This window comes from Coregonus clupeaformis, chromosome 15 (assembly GCF_020615455.1).
Source record: "Coregonus clupeaformis isolate EN_2021a chromosome 15, ASM2061545v1, whole genome shotgun sequence".
Classification (NCBI taxonomy): domain Eukaryota; kingdom Metazoa; phylum Chordata; class Actinopteri; order Salmoniformes; family Salmonidae; genus Coregonus; species Coregonus clupeaformis.
In genome coordinates this window covers 6,551,932-6,574,892 of record NC_059206.1, presented here as the reverse complement: position 1 = coordinate 6,574,892, position 22,961 = coordinate 6,551,932, and the positions used below count along the sequence as shown (strand labels likewise).

Here is a 22,961-nt window from a genome sequence, read left to right as displayed (position 1 = left end):
AGCATTAGTAAGGATCACGCCAGAGTGAATTCTCAAAAGGAATATTTTTTTCCACTTTTCTTTAAATGCATCTTAAAATTAGTCTAACATGTTGATCTCCTAACTAAGCTCTGCATGCCTTGTTCTCAATCTTGTCTCCCTATCTCCCTGGTGCCCCCCTGGGTTGTGTTGTGTTACCTTTATTATTTTGTTTTTAATACAACACTGAACAAAAATATAAACACAACGTGTAAAGTGTTGGTCCCATGTTTCATGAGCTGAAATAAAAAAATCCAAGAAGTTTCCATTCGCAAAAAAAGCTTATTTCTCAAATTTTGTGCAAACATTTGTTTACATCCCTGTTAGTGAGCATTTCTCCTTTGCCAAGATCATCCATCCACCTGACAGGTGTGGCATATCAAGAAGCTGATTAAACAGCATGATCATTACACAGGTGCACCTTGTGCTGGGGACAATAAAATGCCACTAAAATGTGCAGTTGATCACACAACCCAATGCCACAGTTTTGAGGGAGCTTGCAATTGGCATGCTGAATGCAGGAATGTCCACCAGAGCTGTTGCCAGAGAATTGAACGTACATTTCTCTATCATAAGGTGCCTCCAACGTCGTTTTAGAGAATTTGACAGTACGTCCAATCAGCCTCACAGCCGCAGACCACGTGTAACCCCACCAGCCCGGGACCTCAACATCCGGCTTATTCACCTGCGGGATTGTCTGAGTGTTGGGGTGGGGGGTGCTGAGGAGTATTTCTGTCTGTAATAATGCCCTTTTGTGGGGATTGGATGGGCCTGGTTCCTAAGGCCACCCATGGCTGCACCCCTGCCCAGTCATGTGAAATCCATAGATTAGGGCCTAATGAATTTATTTCAATAGAATTATATCCTTATATGAACTGTAACTCAGTAAAATCATTGAAATTGTTGCATGTTGCTTTTCTATTTTTGTTCAGTAAAATAATATGACGAGAATCCAGGGAACTACCATCAATCAATTTAAGTATGCTGATGAAAGTCTTAATTAAAACAAGTTGTTGAGTGTTTTACCAATGTATGAAAAGCACCTCATAAAGTTATCATTATCCTCATCTTACCCCAAAAAAGGTGTAATTGTGATGAATGTAATTCTCACCAACCTTATAGGCTGTGCTGTTGGAAGAGTCCACAATGACAAAAAGAGGCTTCCGGGTGAAAGGGAACAAGTCCCCAGGGTGAAGGCTAAGGCATACAGAAGTCAACAGTCATTGCATGTACACACACACACACGTTACAAACAATTTGGGTGAATATCGTAGAGTATGTTTATAAATAAAGTGGGCTTTGCAAGTTCTCTGTAACTTCTTAAAGGCCAATACTGTACATGCATCTCATGTCTGCCAAATGTTAAAAAACATATTGAGGAAAGTGGACTGCCAGCGCCTGTTCCTTACCAGTGCATCTCTTTTTGGGCTTGGTTCCTTTTCTGTACAGTCTCCCCGTTCACCACATCACGGTTTGTGTTGGTGAGAACTCCTCCAAAGTCATATGGTCCTGATAAAAAAAACACAGTCAAATACATTTTTGGAATAAATTATCAGATGAATTTCAGCTCCTGCTGGAAGAAGCTGACCAGTGTGTGAACCAGTGAGTGTGTGTTTACAAAATTTAAGGGGGGGCTGGTGTACCCTCATAATCCAAGCGTCCGGTAGGGAAGACTCCAGTAGCTGAAAGATAGACGAGCAGCACACTGTTCGCTGGCAACTCCTACAAAACAACACCTAAAATCAGCCAATACCATCCAGAAATTGTAGAGTTTGGTCAAATCTACGTTAATCTATTCAAATATACATTTTATTTACATTTTATTCAATTCTGATGGGATTCCATTAGGATGTTCTCTAGAACAGGATGTAGATTTTTTTCTGTTCAGCGTTTCCATTTCCATTGGGTAGGACTAGGGCTGTGGCGGTCATGAAATATTATCAGCCGGTGACAGTCAAGCAAATAACTGCCGGTCTCACGGTAATTGACTGTTAATTAACATAAACACATTTAGCATCTCCTGGCTTCCACACACAGCCTACAAGTCACTGGTGCAGACCTTTGGAACACCTTCATTTAAAAAAAGTATAATAAATCCATGTAATATAGCCTACACCTTCACAATAAATCCATTATTTATTTTAGACAGGTCTAAAGAAACATGATAGGAAGAAAATGTAGTCTATTTTAGAAGAACAGCATAGCATACTCTGACTTGTCCTTATGTTAGGTCCTGATCTGGCTATGTCAATTGGCTGTGGGCTACAGTAGTTAATTTAGCAGACAACATTTGCTTATTATTTTATAGTATGAAGAATACAATTGAACAAAGCTGAATAAAATAGAAAGGATATTTTCTCCAAACGATTTGAGGGAGTGCGCACATGCGGCTATTCTGTGTTGAGCGGTTAACAAAGAAACACCTCTCACTCACAATTTGACAAGCACTTGATAATGCCTCGAATTTCCCAGCTGCATCCCCTTTGTGTGGCCGTAATGCCCCTATAAAAAATCCATGCAGTTGTGCCCTTGGGCTGAATATAATAATTCCCTTCTCCCGGCTGCGTGCCGAAGCATCTCTCACTCACGGGGCTCTCAGTCACGTGATTGGATCTTTCTCACAGGCTACAAGTGAAGACTGACACATCGGGGACACAACTCCCCCTCTCAATCAGAAAGATTTCTGGCTCCCAGGTGCTTTTATACAGGTAACAAGCTGAGATTAGGAGCACACTCTTAAAGGGAGTGCTCCTAATCTCAGTTTGTTACCTGTATAAAAGACACCCGTCCACAGAAGCAATCAATCAATCAGATTCCAAACTCTCCACCATGGCCAAGACCAAAGAGCTCTCCAGGGATGTCAGGGACAAGATTGTAGACCTACACAAGGCTGGAATGGGCTACAAGACCATCGCCAAGCAGCTTGGTGAGAAGGTGACAACAGTTGGTGCGATTACTCGCAAATGGAAGAAACACAAAATAACTGTCAATCTCCCTCGGCCTGGGACTCCATGCAAGATCTCACCTAGTGGAGTTGCAATGATCATGAGAACGGTGAGGAATCAGCCCAGAACTACACGGGCAGCTGGGACCATAGTCACCAAGAAAACAATTGGTAACACACTACTGAAATCCTGCAGGATTCCTGAAGGACTGAAATCCTGCAGCGCCTGCAAGGTCCCCCTGCTCAAGAAAGCACATATACAGGCCCGTCTGAAGTTTGCCAATGAACATCTGAATGATTCAGAGGAGAACTGGGTGAAAGTGTTGTGGTCAGATGAGACCAAAACTGAGCTCTTTGGCATCAACTAAACTCACCGTGTTTGGAGGAGGAGGAGGAATGCTGCCTATGACCCCAAGAACACCATCCCCACCGTCAAACATGGAGGTGGAAACATTATGCTTTGGGGGTGTTTTTCTGCTAAGGGGACAGGACAACTTCACCACATCAAAGGGACGATGGACGGGGCCATGTACCGTCAAATCTCGGGTGAGAACCTCCTTCCCTCAGCCAGGGCATTGAAAATGGGTTGTGGATGGGTATTCCAGCATGACAATGACCCAAAACACACGGCCAAGGCAACAAAAGAGTGGCTCAAGAAAAAGCACATTAACGTCCTGGAGTGGCCTAGCCAGTCTCCAGACCTTAATCCAATAGAAAATATGTGGAGGGAGCTGAAGGTTCGAGTTGCCAAACGTCAGCCTCGAAACCTTAATGACTTGGAGAAGATCTGCAAAGAGGAGTGGGACAAAATCCCTCCTGAGATGTGTGCAAACCTGGTGGCCAACTACAAGAAACGTCTGACCTCTGTGATTGCCAACAAGGGTTTTGCCACCAAGTACGAAGTCATGTTTTGCAGAGGGGTCAAATACTTATTACCCTCATTAAAATGCAAATCAATTTATAACATTTTTGACATGTGTTTTTCTGGATTTTTTTGTTGTAATTCTGTCTCTCACTGTTCAAATAAACCTACCATTAAAATTATAGACTGATCATTTCTTTGTCAGTGGGCAAACGTACAAAATCAGCAGGGGATCAAATACTTTTTTCCCTCACTGTAGGTTACCATGAGGTGTGCGACTATGATTTGAAAAAGAAAAAATATAATGTGCCGTTTCTTGCCTTAAGCTGGGCATCATTCAGAAGTGATAATACATCATTCACAAGTGATAGGCTAATATTGTCACCCATCACACTATTCTTGATTTAATCTTGTCTTTAATCTCGTCTTTACATATACTAAATATGTGTGAAATTTGTTTTGATTTAGAATGGACCATTATCATGAACCTGTCTCGAAACAGCGGCAGCGTAAAAAAATACATGTCATCTACGCACTTAAATAGCGAATGGAGGACACTTTTCCCGTGGTTCATTTCATGCCAACCAGGTAGGCTATACTCCTGTTGTAAAGATAAGCAATGTGCTTAATATTAGGAAAGTTGAGAAATAAATATAGTAGGCCTAGCCTATAGAAAGCTGATGGGATCCTCCTCTTTTTAGTAGAGGCCATCACTCTGTTTTTTGCATGCAATTGCATAGCCTATAGAAATGTTGCGCAACATGAGCTCATGGGCTCTCATTAAATGTTTGATTAGATTTGCATTGAAGTCAGAGTGATTAGAGTGCTGAGTACCAGGCAGTTAGCAAGTTTGGTAGGCTACTAATGACCATCAGCAGCATCAGAGCTTGGATAAGCCTAATTACCATGACTAAACGGTCACGTGGAATTTGACTGCCTTCATGACTCGTGACCACCGGTGTGGCGGTAATATGGTCACCGTAACAGCCCTAGGTAGGACCTGATTTGTTGTCAAATTAACACCTTTAAGGTAAGCTAGACAGAATTCTTTGCACAGGAGTAGAGTACCACTAAAACGACTACATATAAAAGCTACTGGCATTTTGCTAAATCCACAAGCTTATAAAAAGGCAGATAAAAGGTGGGGGTGATGAAAAGTAGCAACAACTTTCTTCAGCTCGGCCAAGCATGATGGCTAAGCAGCCATTTTGGAACATGAAGGCAGAGCAGAGGGAAGACCGGTGGAGACTGACCTTAAAGGAGGCAGACAAGAAGGTGTAGAGCTGGCTGAACGTTGGCTTGTACAGCAGGTACTTGTGAGGGTTTTCTCTCTTGGCTGGCTTCTCGCTGGGTTCCTGTGAAGGAAGACATGGGGTAAGGGCCTGTGAAGGAAGACACAGAGTAAGCAGCTGTTTACAGGACAGGTTTCATGCAGGGTTGCCAGCGCTGCCTTTCGCCCATATCACATTCGAGACTTTTACATTTGCAATATTCTGGCTGTGTTGTTGTCCACAACACATTAGTGTAAGATGCGTTTCCAGTATTCCCCCTCACCAATGTTCCAGGTTTAGAAGTCGTCGTAGCCAGGTTGACTGGTTCCCGCTCCAAAGCTTGGAGTATGCGGAACATATCGATGGTTAGCTCACTGAACTTGACCTGACAAACACAAATTATTATAGTTTAGAATGTGGTCTAGGAGTTGTTTTAGAGCTGGGCTTTAGACTAGAATCTGTGTTCACACACCTGGTTGTTGCAGTTGCCAATGATTAGTGCATCTGCCAGGGTGAGCTGGCCAACCACCATTCCCTGTTCCAACTGAGGCACGCCCCCCTCCTGTAGTCGATTGGATGTGAAGACCACAGTATTTTCATCGTTCAGCACCACCACTGGGTCTGCCTGCTCACAGAAACAAAAACACACACACTTTACAAACCTATCACACATAGCTTCACTTGTGCACAGCTTCACTTGTACTCGAATGTGCACACTGTTCTACTAACACTTCTGTGGTATGCAACATTTTTTACATAAAATATCGCAGATTGACAAATACACATTCATAATTTCATCCCCCAAATGCTGAATTAATTAAATGACAGTCCTTCAGTTAATAGGTTAGCCACTGTTGATAATACTTTAGTAATGCTTGGTGGAAACCCATCCAATTTTTGCTGACTCGTGGAGGCCTCCTTTAAGTGTTGATTATATCCTTCATTCATAAGTTATGACATTTCCCCCTTTCGTAGTAGGAAATGGGCAGTAGGCACAGTAAGGGATACAGTAAGTTCATACCAATACTGTTAAAAACCAAAACCTCTGCTTATAACGACATAAGCCAAACCCATCCTCAAAGCTGATCATTTCTCTCAAGACTGCAAAAGTTTACTCTGAGTATCTTTATGAAATGTCCCTGCATATTTTTGAATTTAAAAAAATGTAACCTTTATTTAACAAGACAAGTCAGGTTCTACTAAGCGAACATATGGAATTTTTCAACCAAGGATCATTTAGCTGTTTAATTTTAAATTTTAGGACCACGTAAGGTATCTTTTTTTTGTTTGCCTTACTGCTAATTAACCCAAAGAAACGCATTGAATAACAGCTTCATGGAATAACATATGGTCAAAAAAATAATCTAAAGGAAGTTTGTTCTGAAGTATATATATCAGAGATATACGAAACTTCATTATTTTTACATGGATTTAACCCCTTATTTTAGGCACTAAACTAGTATCTCCACATATACAGTTGAAGTTGGAAGTTTACATACACCTTAGCCAACTACATTTAAAAATTAAGTTTCTCACAATTCCTGACATTTAATCCTAGTAAAAATTCCCTGTCTTAGGTCAGTTAGGATCACTACTTTATTTTAAGAATGTGAAATGTCAGAATAATAGTAGAGTGAATTATTTATTTCAGCTTTTATTTCTTTCATCACAATCCCAGTGGGTCAGAAGTTTACATACACTCAATTAGTATTCGGTAGCATTGCCTTTAAATTGTTTAACTTGGGTCAAACGTTTCAGGTAGTCTTCCACAAGCTTCCTACAATAAGTTGGGTGAAATTTGGCCCACTCCTCCTGACAGAGCTGGTGTAACTGAGTCAGGTTTGTAGGCCTCCTTGCTCGCACACGCCTTTTCAGTTCTGCCCACACATTTTCTATAGGATTGAGGTCAGGGCTTTGTGATGGCCACTCCAATACCTTGACTTTGTTGTCCTTAAGCCATTTTGCCACAACTTTGGAAGTATGCTTGGGGTCATTGTCCATTTGGAAGACCCATTTGCGACCAAGCTTTAACTTCCTGACTGATGTCTTGAGATGTTGCTTCAATATATCCACGTAATTTTCCTTCCTCATGATGCCATTTCTTTTGTAAAGTGCACCACTCCCTCCTGCAGCAAAGCACCCCCACAGCATGATGCTGCCACCCCCGTGCTTCATGGTTGGGATGGTGTTCTTCGGCTTGCAAGCTGCCACATTTTTCCTCCAAACATAACAATGGTCATTATGGCCAAACAGTTATATATTTGTTTCATCAGACCAGAGGACATTTCTCCAAAAAGTACGATCTTTATCCCCATGTGCAGTTGCAAACCATAGTCTGTCTTATTTATGGCGGTTTTGGAGCAGTGGCTTCTTCCTTGCTAAGCGGCCTTTCAGGTTAGGTCGATATAGGACTTGTTTTACTGTGGATATAGATACTTTTGCAACCGTTTCCTCCAGCATCTTCACAAGGTCCTTTGCTGTTATTCTGGGATTGATTTGCACTTTTCGCACCAAAGTACGTTCATCTCTAGGAGACAGAATGCGTCTCCTTCCTGAGCGGTATGGCGGCTGCGTGGGTCCCATGGTGTTTATACTTGCGTACTATTGTTTGTACAGAAGAACGTGGTACCTTCAGGTGTTTGGAAATTGCTCCCAAGGATGAACCAGACTTGTGGAGGTCTACAATTCTTTTCATGAGGTCTTGGCTGATTTTATCATGATGTCAAGCAAAGAGGCACTGAGTTTGAAGGTAGGCCTTGAAATACATCCACAGGTACACCTCCAATTGACTCAAATTATGTAAATTAGCCTATCAGAAGCTTCTAAAGCCATGACCTCATTCTCTGGAATTTTCCAAGCTGTTTAAAGGCACAGTCAACTTAGTGTATGTAAACTTCTGACCCACTGGAATTGTGATACAGTGAATTATAAGTGAAATGATCTGTCTGTAAACAATTGTTGGAAATATTACTTGTGTCATGCACAAAGTAGATGTCCTAACCGACTTGCCAAAACTATAGTTTTTTTAACAAGACATTTGTGGAGTGGTTGAAAAACAAGTTTTAATGACTCCAACCTAAGTGTATGTAAACTTCCGACTTCAACCGTACCTTCATTCATTTTTTAAACTGGTACCCGGCTACCTTCAGATTATTCTTGTGAGGCTTGTGGGCGTCCTAGAGCAAAACAACCGACATATACAGTACCAGTCAAAAGTTTGGACACACCTACTCATTCAAGGGTTTTTATTTGTACAATTTTTTACATTGTAGAATAATATTGAAGACATCAAAACTATGAAATAACACATGGAATCATGTAGTAACCAAAAAGTGTTCAACAAATCAAAATATATTTTATATTTGAGATTCTTCAAATAGCCACCATTTGCCTTGATGATGGCTTTGCACACTCTTGGCATTCTCTGAACCAGCTTCATGGTTTCTTCAAGTGCAGTCACAAAAACCATCAAGCGCTATAACGAAACTGACTCTCATGAGGACCACCACAGGAATGGAAGACCCAGAGTTACCTCTGCTGCAGAGGGTAAGTTCATTAGAGTTACTAGCCTCAGAAATTGCAGCCCAAATAAAGAGTTCAAGTAACAGACACATCTCAACATCAACTGTTCAGAGGGGACTGTGTGAATCAGGCCTTCATGGTCGAATTGCTGCAAAGAAACCACTACTATAGGACACCAATAAGAAGAAGAGATCTGCTTGGGCCAAGAAACACGAGCAATGGACATTAGACCGGTGGAAATGTGTCCTTTGGTCTGGAGTCCAAATTTGAGATTTTTGGTTCAAACCAATGTGTCTTTGTGAGACGCGGTGTGGGTGAACGGATGATCTCTGCATGTGTAGTTCCAACCATAAAGCATGGAGGAGGTCGTGTTATGGTTTGGTGGTGCTTTGCTGGTGACACTGTCTGTGATTTATTTTGAATTCAAGGCACACTTAACCAGCATGGCTACGACAGCATTCTGCAGCGATACGCCATCTCATCTGGTTTGGGTTTAGTGGGACTATCATTTGTTTTTCAACAGGACAATGACCCAACACACCTCCAGGTTGTGTAAGGGCTATTTGACCAAGAAGGAGAGTGATGGAGTGCTGCATCAGATGACCTGGCCTCCACAATCCCCCGACCTCAACCCAATTGAGATGGTTTGGGATGAGTCGGACTGCAGAGTGAAGGAAAAGCAGCCAACAAGTGCTCAGCATATGTGGGAACTCCTTCAAGACTGTTGGAAAAGCATTCCAGGTGAAGCTGGTTAAGAGAATGCCAAGAGTGTGCAAAGCTGTCAAGGCAAAGGGTGGCTATTTGAAGAATCTAAAAAAATGTTATTTGTTTAAAACTTCTTTGGTTACTACATGATTCCATATGTGTTATTTCATAGTTTTGATGTCTTCGCTATTATTCTACAATGTAAAAAAATAGTAAAAATAAAGAAAAACCCTTGAATGTGTAGGTGTGTCCAAACTTTTGACTGGTACTGTACGTGTTCGTGACAGACTTGCCTTTCCATACAGTGGTCATAGAGTGTAGCCCAAACTGTTTGGACGCTACAGACAGAAGTTGGCAGATCGGCTGTTCTGACTTCAGACGAGTCCCGTGACGCTTGTGAGGGTCGTAGTACAAAACAGAGAACACTATCGTGTTCGTTAGAGTCTCATCTTTCCATGAAGAGGGGTCATTATAGCTTAAACTGACAGATTTTGATGGGGATTTATTATTATCATGCTAATTAAATTGTTCTGCGGGGCCGCGGACATAGACTCTAAGGGGGTTGACTGCCTATCATTAGTGTGTAAAACACTCCTGCAGTGTTTCTTTATATACAGTCAGGTTATTCTTTGGTATTTTATTAGGATCCCCATTAGCGGTTGCGAAAGCAGCAGCTACTCTTCCTGGGGTCCACACAAAACATGAAGCATGACATAATACATAACATTAATAGACAAGAGCAGCTCAAGGACAGAACTACATCAATTTTAAAAAGGCACACGTAGCCTACATATCAGTACAAACACACAACCTATTTGGGATCTGACCTCCACAAAAGCTGCCACCTCCTGTAAGACCAGATTCCATTCCAACTGATCTTCTGTGTTGAAACGCTGTGTGTAGTCCTCGATTTCCTCTGACAGCTCCTGCAGGAGGGGAGACCCATGTTAAACACACCATACAAAGCACACTAATGCATGCAAGTTAAATATATGTATTTTTGTAAGAGTAACTAAATTAAACATTTTCAGGCTGAAACGTCTACATACTAAACTCCAATAATAAAATAAATACAACAGAAAGGCCTAAATAGATACAAAGGAGATTGAGAACATCCTCTGGTAATCGTTTGTTTATCCACATGTTTCTTACCTTGACCAGCACTTTCACTAGGTCCATCTTGTTCAGAAGTAAACAGACAACTATGTACCGGGCATAATACCGAAGCTTCTTCACTACCAACTCAGGCCTAACAGGAGGGTGAGACAATGGAATACAGAGTTGTGTTACAATCTATCCCTGGCAAGCACAAACACACAGAGTAAAATGTTTATGTGTTTTGTTCCAGCAGCACCAAATGAATCTAGCTTTTGGAACATTCACAACAATTTTGTGACTGCAGGTACTCTGCCAGTATCTTTCTATAGATTTCATGACTTTTTGAGAGCTCATACAAGTGACAAAGACATGTATACTTGTTTAAATGTGATTATGTAAATTTGGCTCAGTCTACCATAAACACCTTCAACAAATATCATTTTGTAAAAATAAACATTATCGCCATGTGGATTGTTGCTAGCTAAATCACTCACCCACCTTTCACAGCTCTTACAGCTCATCAGTGGTTTAGCTGGGTTTTGAAAAATGTCATTTTTTTTACCTGTTAGCAAGCCAGCTAACCCATTACTACGTTCACCTGGTTCAGCAGCAAACAGACAATTATTTAGTGGCTAAAAAAGCTGTATTCAAGTGCTGTCGGAAATTCGGAAATACAACTTTCCAACTCTAACATAGCCGAACGACGCTCCAAGTCGGGGTTACAAGTGGGAAACTCAGAATTTGAGTCTACGAGTTGACACGTTTCATCACTGACCTTTCACCTTCTCAACCAATAGGTAATGAAACAAAGCCATTTACAGCCTTAATCATGTAGCTAGTTTGTTCACATTGCCAACATTAGCAAGCTAGCTAAGTTATTAGCAACGTTAGCTAGCTATCTAAAATCTCATTGGTTGAAGTTGTTCAGACCTCAAAAGCTCTTGAACATGTTGAAAAACGTAATGTGCTGAGGGTAAAAAAAATATATGTATTTGATTTAAATCACAGAAATCACTGTAACTGCAAGTATATAAACTACCCCTGTTACTCATATGTATTTTTGCATTATTGTTAAGTTGTCTGACTGTCAGGGATACTTCACTCCAAATACAAATGTATATGGTTTTATCCATACCTTGTCTGTATTCAATTGACACACACTTTTAAGTGCATAGTTCAGTTGTTTTGCTATGTTACAACAGCCTCTGGCTAGCATTAACCTCCTGGGACCAAAAATGAATGGAAGCCAGACGGGCATGTTCAGAGTGCTCTATCAAATTTCTTAAAATCAATAAAATGCCTTGCGTTGGCACTCACCTATCCTCTTTGTTGACCTGATAGTAGTAGGACCGCTGGCGGATGGCCGAGTAGAACGAGAAGGCCTCATTCAGGTAACTTGTTTCTGAGGTACGAAGACTACAACACAAAAAGAGAAAATGGTGTGCCAAGACCTCTGTATTGAGTGTGACAATGGTACCCTGGTAGTTCCAGAATAAGTGTATCAAGAACGAAACAAATTTGATCAACTCAATACATTTAGAGAACGCTTCAGGAAATACGAATTCTGCATGTCAGCTTGTTTTTATACCGTAAAGAAATCCATGAATCTCACACCGTTTTTTATTTTGTTTTAGTCAGTCTTTCCAAAATTCAGTTATGCCAAACATATTAGTTTTAATCCCAAATAAAATAGTAATTTTAGTTTACAAGATTTTCATCGTTTTTTTGTCATTGTACCTTTTTTATTGCTTAATTCACAGGTGCACACAAACAGTGCTACATGTGGCAACTAAATAGCTACAAATGGCAGCTAATTCTGAAACATTTAGTATTTTCTTTCCCAGTTTAACTTTTTGTGCACATCCGAATAACGGATTTAGAGTCGGGCCCACCCCTAGATCCTAGATACTGGACCGACCTCTCCATCAAGTACCATAAATTGTTTGAACCAGGATTCGTTATCACACAAGTTACCGGAGTTTAAGCACGGATCAGACAATCAAAATGTTCCAGGACATGAAAGATAAGGATATGTGACAACATTCTGTGTGTGTGTGTGTGCGTGTGCAGTTGGGAGGAACCTTACTAGTAGTGGTAGTACAGCTGGCCTATTTTGGATGCCACCTCCCCTATCTGCCATCTCTTCAGGCCATACCGATTGTCCAGGACCTGCCTGCTCCCAAGCAAGAATAGAAAAAAAAGAAGCAATGCTGCGTTTAAAATTAATGTTTAAGCCAACACATTTCTCCATCTAATCCACTAGGCTCAAACGTTCTTGATCTATCCATCTGGGAAAATGTGTGTCAGAGAGAACGGAGCCGTCAGTGGTCAGCTGACCTGTGCTGCTGCTGAAACTTCCAAAGCTTGGTGTAGACGTCAAAGGTGCGGCCGAAGTAGGACTGCCACTGCTTGTGCCCGTACTGAGGAAGATCTCTGCAAGAGACAAGAGGGTGAGGGGGTTGAGAGGAAGGAAAATGCAGCCAAGTAGCACACTCACACCCTCTTTCCTTATTGGAGAAAGGGCAACCTTCCAGCCTTCAACCCCATAACAAATGAAGACATCGTAATGTGAGGACACCTCTTCATTAGAGCTTAGCGCCTTGTCAGGCTTGGGGGCGGCCTTTACTACTACAAGTATGACATTTAAGGCTTTTTGCAGGTGTGCATGTATCATCTTTATTATGTTGTTATTATTTTGGGGAATACTATGCGACAGCTTGGTACTGACACATGGTTGTATTATTTGGGGAATACTATGCGACAGCTTCGTACTGACACATGGTTTTATTATTTTGGGGGAATACTATGCGACAGCTTGGTACTGACACATGGTTGTATTATTTTGGGTGAATACTATGCGACAGCCTGGTACTGACACATGGTTGTATTATTTCTAAGTGTAAATCTGTCTGCCTCAGCGGCACTACCCACTGAGTGTCCCAGAGCTCCACCGTATTATACACTGCTCAAAAAAATAAAGGGAACACTTAAACAACACAATGTAACTCCAAGTCAATCACACTTCTGTGAAATCAAACTGTCCACTTAGGAAGCAACACTGATTGACAATACATTTCACATGCTGTTGTGCAAATGGAATAGACAACAGGTGGAAATTATAGGCAATTAGCAAGACACCCCCAATAAAGGACTGCTTTGCAGGTGGTGACCACAGACCACTTCTCAGTTCCTATGCTTCCTGGCTGATGTTTTGGTCACTTTTGAATGCTGGCGGTGCTTTCACTCTAGTGGTAGCATGAGACGGAGTCTACAACCCACACAAGTGGCTCAGGTAGTGCAGCTCATCCAGGATGGCACATCAATGCGAGCTGTGGCAAGAAGGTTTGTTGTGTCTGTCAGCGTAGTGTCCAGAGCATGGAGGCGCTACCAGGAGACAGGCCAGTACATCAGGAGACGTGGAGGAGGCCGTAGGAGGGCAACAACCCAGCAGCAGGACTGCTACCTCCGCCTTTGTGCAAGGAGGAGCAGGAGGAGCACTGCCAGAGCCCTGCAAAATGACCTCCAGCAGGCCACAAATGTGCATGTGTCTGCTCAAACGGTCAGAAACAGACTCCATGAGGGTCGTATGAGGGCCCGACGTCCACAGGTGGGGGTTGTGCTTACAGCCCAACACCGTGCAGGACGTTTGGCATTTGCCAGAGAACACCAAGATTGGCAAATTCGCCACTGGCGCCATGTGCTCTTCACAGATGAAAGCAGGTTCACACTGAGCACGTGACAGAGTCTGGAGACGCCGTGGAGAACTTTCTGCTGCCTGCAACATCCTCCAGCATGACCGGTTTGGCGGTGGGTCAGTCATGGTGTGGGGTGGCATTTTCTTTGGGGGGCCGCACAGCCCTCCATGTGCTCGCCAGAGGTAGCCTGACTGCCATTAGGTACCGAGATGAGATCCTCAGACCCCTTGTGAGACCATATGCTGGTGCGGTTGGCCCTGGGTTCTTCCTAATGCAAGACAATGCTAGACCTCATGTGGCTGGAGTGTGTCAGCAGTTCCTGCAAGAGGAAGGCATTGATGCTATGGACTGGCCCGCCCGTTCCCCAGACCTGAATCCAATTGAGCACATCTGGGACATCACGTCTCGCTCCATCCACCAACGCCACGTTGCACCACAGACTGTCCAGGAGTTGGCGGATGCTTTAGTCCAGGTCTGGGAGGAGATCCCTCAGGAGACCATCCGCCACCTCATCAGGAGCATGCCCAGGTGTTGTAGGGAGGTCATACAGGCACATGGAGGCCACACACACACTACTGAGCCTCATTTTGACTTGTTTTAAGGACTTTACATCAAAGTTGGATCAGCCTGTAGTGTGGTTTTCCACTTTAATTTTGAGGGTGACTCCAAATCCAGACCTCCATGGGTTGATAAATTTGATTGCCATTGATAATTTGTGTGATTTTGTTGTCAGCACATTGAACTATGTAAAGAAAAAAGTATTTAATAAGATTATTTCATTCATTCAGATCTAGGATGTGTTATCTTAGTGTTCCCTTTATTTTTTTGAGCAGTGTATAATAGCGAAGTATACATATGCAAAACTTCCATCCAGGTCACCTCTGAGCTGTCATATCAACTCATTCGCACAACAGCAAAGCAGAAAGGCTAAGTTGAGACCCTCTGAAGGTCTTCCTCAGAGACATTCTCTGGACATTGGGCTATTTTTTGCTTTCCTACTATCCAACGTTGTGCCTGAGGAGTGGTGTGTGTGTGTAGGCTATGCTGCGTGCAGTAGTGAGTCAGAGGGGTGGTGATGTGATGGAATTGGATGAGGTCTGCCTGTCAGCTGGGGTGCAAGTCGGCCACTCTGCCTCTAATTTCCCCGCTGAAGCTCCGGGCCTCGTTATCATTGAAGCATTGCCATGACAACGTTTCTGGAGACTGTGAGTAGAGGAACGGGCAATGGTGGCTGTGGCGGAAAAAGTGCAGCAGCAAACGCACACATAGCCTGAAAACACCCAACACTACACTGGTCAACACTACACACCCCAAATCCTTCCCTGCATGTTTGGCACAACATTGTGCCATTTATGCCACAATTATACAGCTGACAAATTTCTCACCCAGACTGGCATACAGAATATGGAATGCAGATACACTAAACACAACAGACAGACCGACAATACATTTCAAACTCTAGTCTTTGTACTCAAATACGCAAAAGGGGATATGTACAGTGTGCACTTCTTTTTGAAAATGCATGGTGTCAAAAAACGCAACACAGACTGCCTTTCTCAGATAATGAAATAGAGGACAATGGATAGAAGATTCATTCGTAAAAATGACACAAAGAAAACGTGTGCTCCTATACACTGGTACGTAACACTGAGGCCTACTGATTTCTCTATTTGTTCCCGTGTGATTATCTCTTACCCTAATGCCCTTGCTGGCTGTGGGAAACAATGAATGTCAAGTCAGGAAGATGGGTCAAATAATCAAGCAGAATTCAATTTAGCCTAATTCCATGCACCACTCATTTCGTATCGCTATGAACAAGATTAATACCCACAAGACATATTCCCAACCAGAGTGAAGAAAGGGATGGAGAAGGAAATCCGCAAAAAATGCGCAAGATCGCTAAACCTGTTCTGTTGTTTCCGGTCACTCTGATAGATACTGGAAAACCTATACAAATGTGGGTGTCGTTGTTGTAAAAAGGGGTGGGTCTCAATAAGTAAATTAAATGCTATTTATTTAATCATCCACTTAAAATGTTTTTACTCACTTTACATAAAGCTATTCCAATACCATGTAGCAGGGACATTTTGAAACTCCAGCAAATCAGCACCAAGTGATTTTAATTGTGGAAATCTGTTCCAAAGTATTCCCATGCATAATAGAGAGAATTATGTGATCGTATACAAATGTAAGCAAGGTTTGAAATGATTATGTTTTAGCAGGGTTTCCGTAAATTTGCCGCCAGACAACGTGACCCGCAAGATTTTAAATTTATCGGACATCCATATGCTTTGGGTGCTTAACGCGTTGGGGCGTCCACCCAAGGTGCTCAAAATCACATTTAGATTGTAATTCATTTTAACAGAATAGAAATTAGTGTTTTATTGAAAATAAATACATTGCCCGTTGTGTCTTCATCCCTGCTATAAATCATAAATGAATATCATTTTTTTTAAATAATACCATTTAGCCTAGAAGAAGAAGTTGCCTACATAATAATAAAACTTCAAATTATAATTGTTTTATTTTCTTCTATATCTATCTAATATATATACATACATATACATATATATATATACACATATACATATATATATACATATACACACACACATATCCTTAAAAAAATATATATATTCCCCTTTATTACTTTCCAACCCCGCCACCCTTTCCCCACTTGGAGTAAACTAGTGAACAACAACGCCTAGCCCTCTACTTCCAGCCCATACCCACTATCTACATTTTATGGACACAGTCAATTTTACAATAATTACATTTTGTTTGTTCTTTCTCCTGAACTACTTCTACTCTCAACCTCTCCGATCATTTTCATGATGTCCATCCGGTTTGCTTCTATATGCCATATCTTTCTAACTGTGCTCCTTCACAAAAGCTCCCAACCTACAACCCATACACTTATTATGGACACAGCGTGCCTACATTATTAGTTATCTTGTTATTGTTTGTTGTTAGTTGTTATTAGTCCCATCCTTCAATTCCATTCAACACCTCCCATCTATCTTTTAACACCATCCATTTAGGATTTCTATTTGCCATATATATATTTCAACTGTACTGTGATGTCTTACAAAAGTTCTGAACCTTTCTATTCTCATTGTTTCTACAGATTGTGAATTGAAAATATACATTTTTGCTAATAGTATTATTATGTTATTGATCGATTGACTATGACTTTTCAGATCACCCAGTAGTGCTATCTGCAGGGTTAGCTCGAGGTAAATATTGCAATCCTTTAGCCATTCCTGGACCTGTGTCCAAAAACAAGCTACAAATGGACAGTACCAAAACAAATGATCTAATGATTCTGTCTCTTCGCAGCAAAATCTGCAGAGCTGGGAAGATTGTATCCCCCATATAAATAACATTATATTGGTAGCAAGATTTTTATATAATAATTTAAATTGAAAGATTCTAAGTTTTGAATCCGGTGTCGTTTTGCGTATCAGTTCATAAACACTATGCCATGGGATCGGTACGTCAAAAACCTCTTCCCAACTATTTTGCAATCTATATGGGACGGCTGTCAATCCTTTGGTCCTTAAATGAAACTGATACTTTTTTATTTATCACAGTTTTCTTTAACCAATTATGTTATTTAATGCAAGGCCGACAGAAGTTCCTTACTTTCTCCTCCTTCCACTTTCCTCTTCCATTTTTGCGGTAAGGCTGCAATTATTTGGTTGTAATTTTGGGTAGAGCAGACATTTCCATATGTTTTTGTTAGCTGCATGTGCGACATAACTCCACCAGTCCTACCGATGATATCATTTACAAAGATTATACCTTTTTTAAACATTTTGTCAAAAAAAAGAAGTTTTTTAGTCAATTAGTATATTTGAGTTTAACCACAATATTTGTTGCATTATTTGTTCTGTCGTTTCTGGAGGATTAAATTGAAATTGCAACCAACTTTCTATGGCTTGTTTTAGAAATAGTGATATCTGGGAGATGATTTCCTTTTCAAATAACTGAAAGTGAGTGGTTGTAATCTGTATAAAGGGAAAAAGGCCATTCTTGAACATGGGGTGAGACAATCTTACTAATTTGCTAGAGAACCAGGTCGGATTTAAGTGTAACTTTTGTATGACTGAAGCTTTTAGTGATAGGTCTAATGCTTTAATATTTAATAATTTCTGTCCTCCGAATTCATATTCATTATATAAATAGGCCCGTTTAATTTTGTCTGGCTTGCCGTTCCAAATAAAATGGAATATTTTTTTCTCATATAATTTAAAAAACTGTTCGCTAGGCGTAGGCAAGACCATAAGCAAATAGGTCAACTGGGATAATACTAAAGAGTTAATCAGGGTGATTTTTCCACAAATTGACAGGCACCCACCTTTCCATGGTAGCAAGATCTTATCTATTTTTGCTAACTTTCTATTATAATTTATTGAATTGAGATCATTTATTTCCTTTGGGATATGTATTCCGAGTACAGTGGGGAAAAAAAGTATTTAGTCAGCCACCAATTGTGCAAGTTCTCCCACTTAAAAGATGAGAGAGGCCTGTAATTTTCATCATAGGTACACGTCAACTATGACAGACAAAATGAGAAATAAAATTCCAGAAAATCACATAGTAGGATTTTTAATGAATTTATTTGCAAATTATGGTGGAAAATAAGTATTTGGTCAATAACAAAAGTTTCTCAATACTTTGTTATATACCCTTTGTTGGCAATGACACAGGTCAAACGCTTTTCTGTAAGTCTTCACAAGGTTTTCACACACTGTTGCTGGTATTTTGGCTCATTCCTCCATGCAGATCTCCTCTAGAGCAGTGATGTTTTGGGGCTGTCGCTGGGCAACACGGACTTTCAACTCCCTCCAAAGATTTTCTATGGGGTTGAGATCTGGAGACTGGCTAGGCCACTCCAGGACCTTGAAATGCTTCTTACGAAGCCACTCCTTCGTTGCCCGGGCGGTGTGTTTGGGATCATTGTCATGCTGAAAGTCCCAGCCACGTTTCATCTTCAATGCCCTTGCTGATGGAAGGAGGTTTTCACTCCAAATCTCACGATACATGGCCCCATTCATTCTTTCCTTTACACGGATCAGTCGTCCTGGTCCTTTTGCAGAAAAACAGCCCCAAAGCATGATGTTTCCACCCCCATGCTTCACAGTAGGTATGATGCAACTCAGCATTCTTTGTCCTCCAAACACGACGAGTTGAGTTTTTACCTAAAAGTTCTATTTTGGTTTCATCTGACCATATGACATTCTTCCCAATCCTCTTCTGGATCATCCAAATGCACTCTAGCAAACTTCAGACGGGCCTGGACATGTACTGGCTTAAGCAGGGGGACACGTCTTGCACTGCAGGATTTGAGTCCCTGGCGGCGTAGTGTGTTACTGATGGTAGGCTTTGTTACTTTGGTCCCAGCTCTCTGCAGGTCATTCACTAGGTCCCCCGTGTGGTTCTGGGATTTTTGCTCACCATTCTTGTGATCATTTTGACCCCACGGGGTGAGAACTTGCGTGGAGCCCCAGATCGAGGGAGATTATCAGTGGTCTTGTATGTCTTCCATTTCCTAATAATTGCTCCCACCGTTGATTTCTTCAAACCAAGCTGCTTACCTATTGCAGATTCAGTCTTCCCAGCCTGGTGCAGGTCTACAATTTTGTTTCTGGTGTCCTTTGACAGCTCTTTGGTCTTGGTCATAGTGGAGTTTGGAGTGTGACTGTTTGAGGTTGTGGACAGGTGTCTTTTATACTGATAACAAGTTCAAACAGGTGCCATTAATACAGGTAACGAGTGGAGGACAGAGGAGCCTCTTAAAGAAGAAGTTACAGGTCTGTGAGAGCCAGAAATCTTGCTTGTTTGTAGGTGACCAAATACTTATTTTCCACCATCATTTGCAAATAAATTCATAAAAATCCTACAATGTGATTTTCTGGATTTTTTTTCTCAATTTGTCTGTCATAGTTGACGTGTACCTATGATGAAAATTACAGGCCTCTCTCATCTTTTTAAGTGGGAGAACTTGCACAATTGGTGGCTGACTAAATACTTTTTTCCCCACTGTATATCCACATCACCATCAGACCATTTTATTGGTAAACTACATGGCAATGTAACATTAAATTTTTTTATTGATCCAATACGTAATATAGTACATTTGTCATAATTTGGTTGTAATCCAGAGAGGTTAGAAAATGTATCTAGATCCTCTATGAGGCTGTGGAGTGATTGTAGTTGTGGATTTAAAAGAAAACATGAATCATCAGCGTACAATGACACCTTTGTTTTTAAGCCCTGGATTTCTAATCCCTGATATTATTTTTGGATCTGATTTTAATAGCTAACATCTCGATGGCCACAATAAATAGAAATGCCGATAGTGGACAACCTTGTTTCACTCCTCTTGACAGTTTAAAACTTTCTGAGAAATAGCCATTATTTACACCTAGGGTTACAAATATAATATTTGTATAATCTAATTTGCGAACGACCTGTCCTATAGGCTATTTATATGAACATTTTTATAAATAAATAAAACAGATGTTTTCAAACAGAATCTAAGCCCCTCTAATTTAATTTAGCCTAGGCATGAACATTTTGATTAGGCCTAATAAATAACAAAACATGGATGTCTACGAACACCAGGGCCGGCCGGTCACCCAGCTATTGTCAAATTAATGTCCGATTTGACTTTTCGTAGCAGGTTAGGAGAACTTAGGCAGCAAGTTATGATAATTAGATTAAGGTCAGGAAAATTATTAGGTAAAATGCAAAAGAAATCAACTTTTTACGTTAATTTGACAAAAGCTTGATCCCTTCTAGCCATGACCAGGCCGGCCCGCCCCAATCCCGCTAAGATTCAGCACCACAGCAGTGGAATGAGGACACTAGACGGCCACACATTTAAGAAATTATATAACTGATGTTGGACAATCAAATTCGATATGTAAATTAACGAAATTCGTCAAGGCTGGTTCATTGAAAGAAAACGTATTTTACAATGCTCATGTGAAATGAGGCCCGGGCCATGCATTTATGAAAACACTTGTTTCCAAAGCTCAAATTATACATCTCACTCTTTGTACAGTTCTACTGGATGATGTTAATAAACGTTATGTTTATTGTAATTTGAACTATCATGGGGTTGTGACTTGTGTGATATACACTGAGTATACCAAACATTTGGAACACCTTCCTAATATTGAGATGCACCCCCCCTTTTGCCCTCAGAACAGCCTCAATTCGTCGGGGCATGGACTCTACAAGGTGTCGAAAGCATTCCACATGGATGCTGGCCCATGTTGACTCCAATGCTTCCAACAGTTGTGTCAAGTTGGCTGGATGTCCTTTGGGTGGTGGACCATTCTTGATACACCCGGGAAACGGTTGAGCGTGAAAAACCCAGCAGCGTTGCAGTTCTTGACACAAACCGGTGCGCCTGGCACCTACTACCATACCCTGTTGAAAGGCACTTCAATATTTTGTCTTGCCCATTCATCCTCTGAATGGCACACATACACAATCCATGTCTCAAGGCTTAAAAATCATTTTTTAACCCGTCTCCTACCCTTCTTCTACACTGATTAAAGTAGAATTAACAAGTGACATCAAATAAGGGATCATAGCTTTCACCTGGATTCACCTGGTCAGTCTGTCATGGAAAGAGAGTTCCTAATGTTTTGTATACTCCATGTACGTGGCTTATTGATAACAAGTTTGTTTCCTACTCCAGGCAGCTGGCTGCCTAGTGATTGCAACATTGTAACTCTGATGTGAACAGTTGGCAATGATCTTCCGTTTCCAACTGCTACTGAATAAGCTCAACTGAAATGCACCAATTGTGCATGATAAACATCATTATACTAGTCTATCAACCCATTCCAAATCTTTATGCATTAAAACCTGTACCGTATTTTCCGCACTATAAGGCGCACCGGAGTATAAGCCGCAGCAGCTAAATTGAATGATGTGTACATATAAGCCGCACTGGACTATAAGCCGCAGGTGTTTTAATGTTTAATTACCATATGTAAGGGTTCGTGCACAGAGGGGATTGTCGGGAAAGAGATGGCCGCTTGAGGAAGCTCCCATTTATTAACATTTCAACAAACAAGTTGCATATTTGCATAACGTATTCAAGTGTTACCATTTAGTGCAATAGTAGCTACAGAACATATACTGTGCTGTGTAAACTGTACTGTATCACATAGCGTTTCAGACACACAAACTTTTCAACTTAAACGGTGCGCTCCCAGCGCACATACCGGCAGTGATCTACAGCAGTGGTTTTCAACCAGTGGTCCTTGAGGGAGTGCTAGGGGTTCCCTAGCAAAATTAGTTAATAGCGTCACAATCATTTAACCACTTAACTTTGGTTATTTTTGAAAAACCTTGAAAAAGTGTGCACATCTTTGAATATTTATCTACATTATAGCCTACAGTAGTACCATAACAAAAAACAAAGCTTACAGCGCTTGACGGGGCAATATCAATGGCTAAATTAAATGTGTTTTTTTTAAAGTGCTAAATAAAGTGCCTGTAACACGACAGTAAGCGCGTAAGCCTAAAGTTGCAGCAACACGGCTGCTTAAAATATATACGGTAATCAGCCTACCAGAAAAGTCATTAATCCTCGTCTTCATCTTTTAGGCTAAGGTGCAGTACACGGCTGTAACCAGAAAGGTCAAGTCATTAATCCTCATCTCCGTCTTCTTCCTGCGTACTAAAACCACCAAAGTCCTCATCTTCACTGTCGGAATCGAACAGCCTCTGAAGGGCCTCAGCTGTGGCGGCGTCCTCCTCTTCATCACGCAGCAGTCCAGCCTTTCGGAACCCGTTAATGATCGTGGATGTTTTGACAC

At 41.2% G+C, this 22,961-nt stretch overlaps 1 protein-coding gene across 3 annotated transcripts in view; it reads right to left on the bottom strand.

The window, feature by feature from the left end:
- scai (suppressor of cancer cell invasion) overlaps positions 1 to 22,961 on the bottom strand; it is a 46,958-nt gene that overhangs the window by 5,076 nt on the left and 18,921 nt on the right. For 2 of the 3 annotated variants that reach the window (XM_041897567.2, XM_041897568.2), the window contains exons 4-14: positions 12,758 to 12,853; positions 12,507 to 12,593; positions 11,738 to 11,836; positions 10,475 to 10,571; positions 10,150 to 10,248; positions 5,568 to 5,720; positions 5,379 to 5,480; positions 5,078 to 5,206; positions 1,662 to 1,740; positions 1,428 to 1,527; positions 1,134 to 1,215 (exon numbers count right to left, since the gene is read on the bottom strand). In XM_041897567.2, coding sequence (XP_041753501.1) covers positions 1,134 to 1,215; positions 1,428 to 1,527; positions 1,662 to 1,740; positions 5,078 to 5,206; positions 5,379 to 5,480; positions 5,568 to 5,720; positions 10,150 to 10,248; positions 10,475 to 10,571; positions 11,738 to 11,836; positions 12,507 to 12,593; positions 12,758 to 12,853 — 1,123 coding nt within the window. The remainder of the gene's footprint in view (positions 1 to 1,133; positions 1,216 to 1,427; positions 1,528 to 1,661; positions 1,741 to 5,077; positions 5,207 to 5,378; positions 5,481 to 5,567; positions 5,721 to 10,149; positions 10,249 to 10,474; positions 10,572 to 11,737; positions 11,837 to 12,506; positions 12,594 to 12,757; positions 12,854 to 22,961) is intronic. The other variant, XM_041897569.2, reaches the window with a different exon arrangement.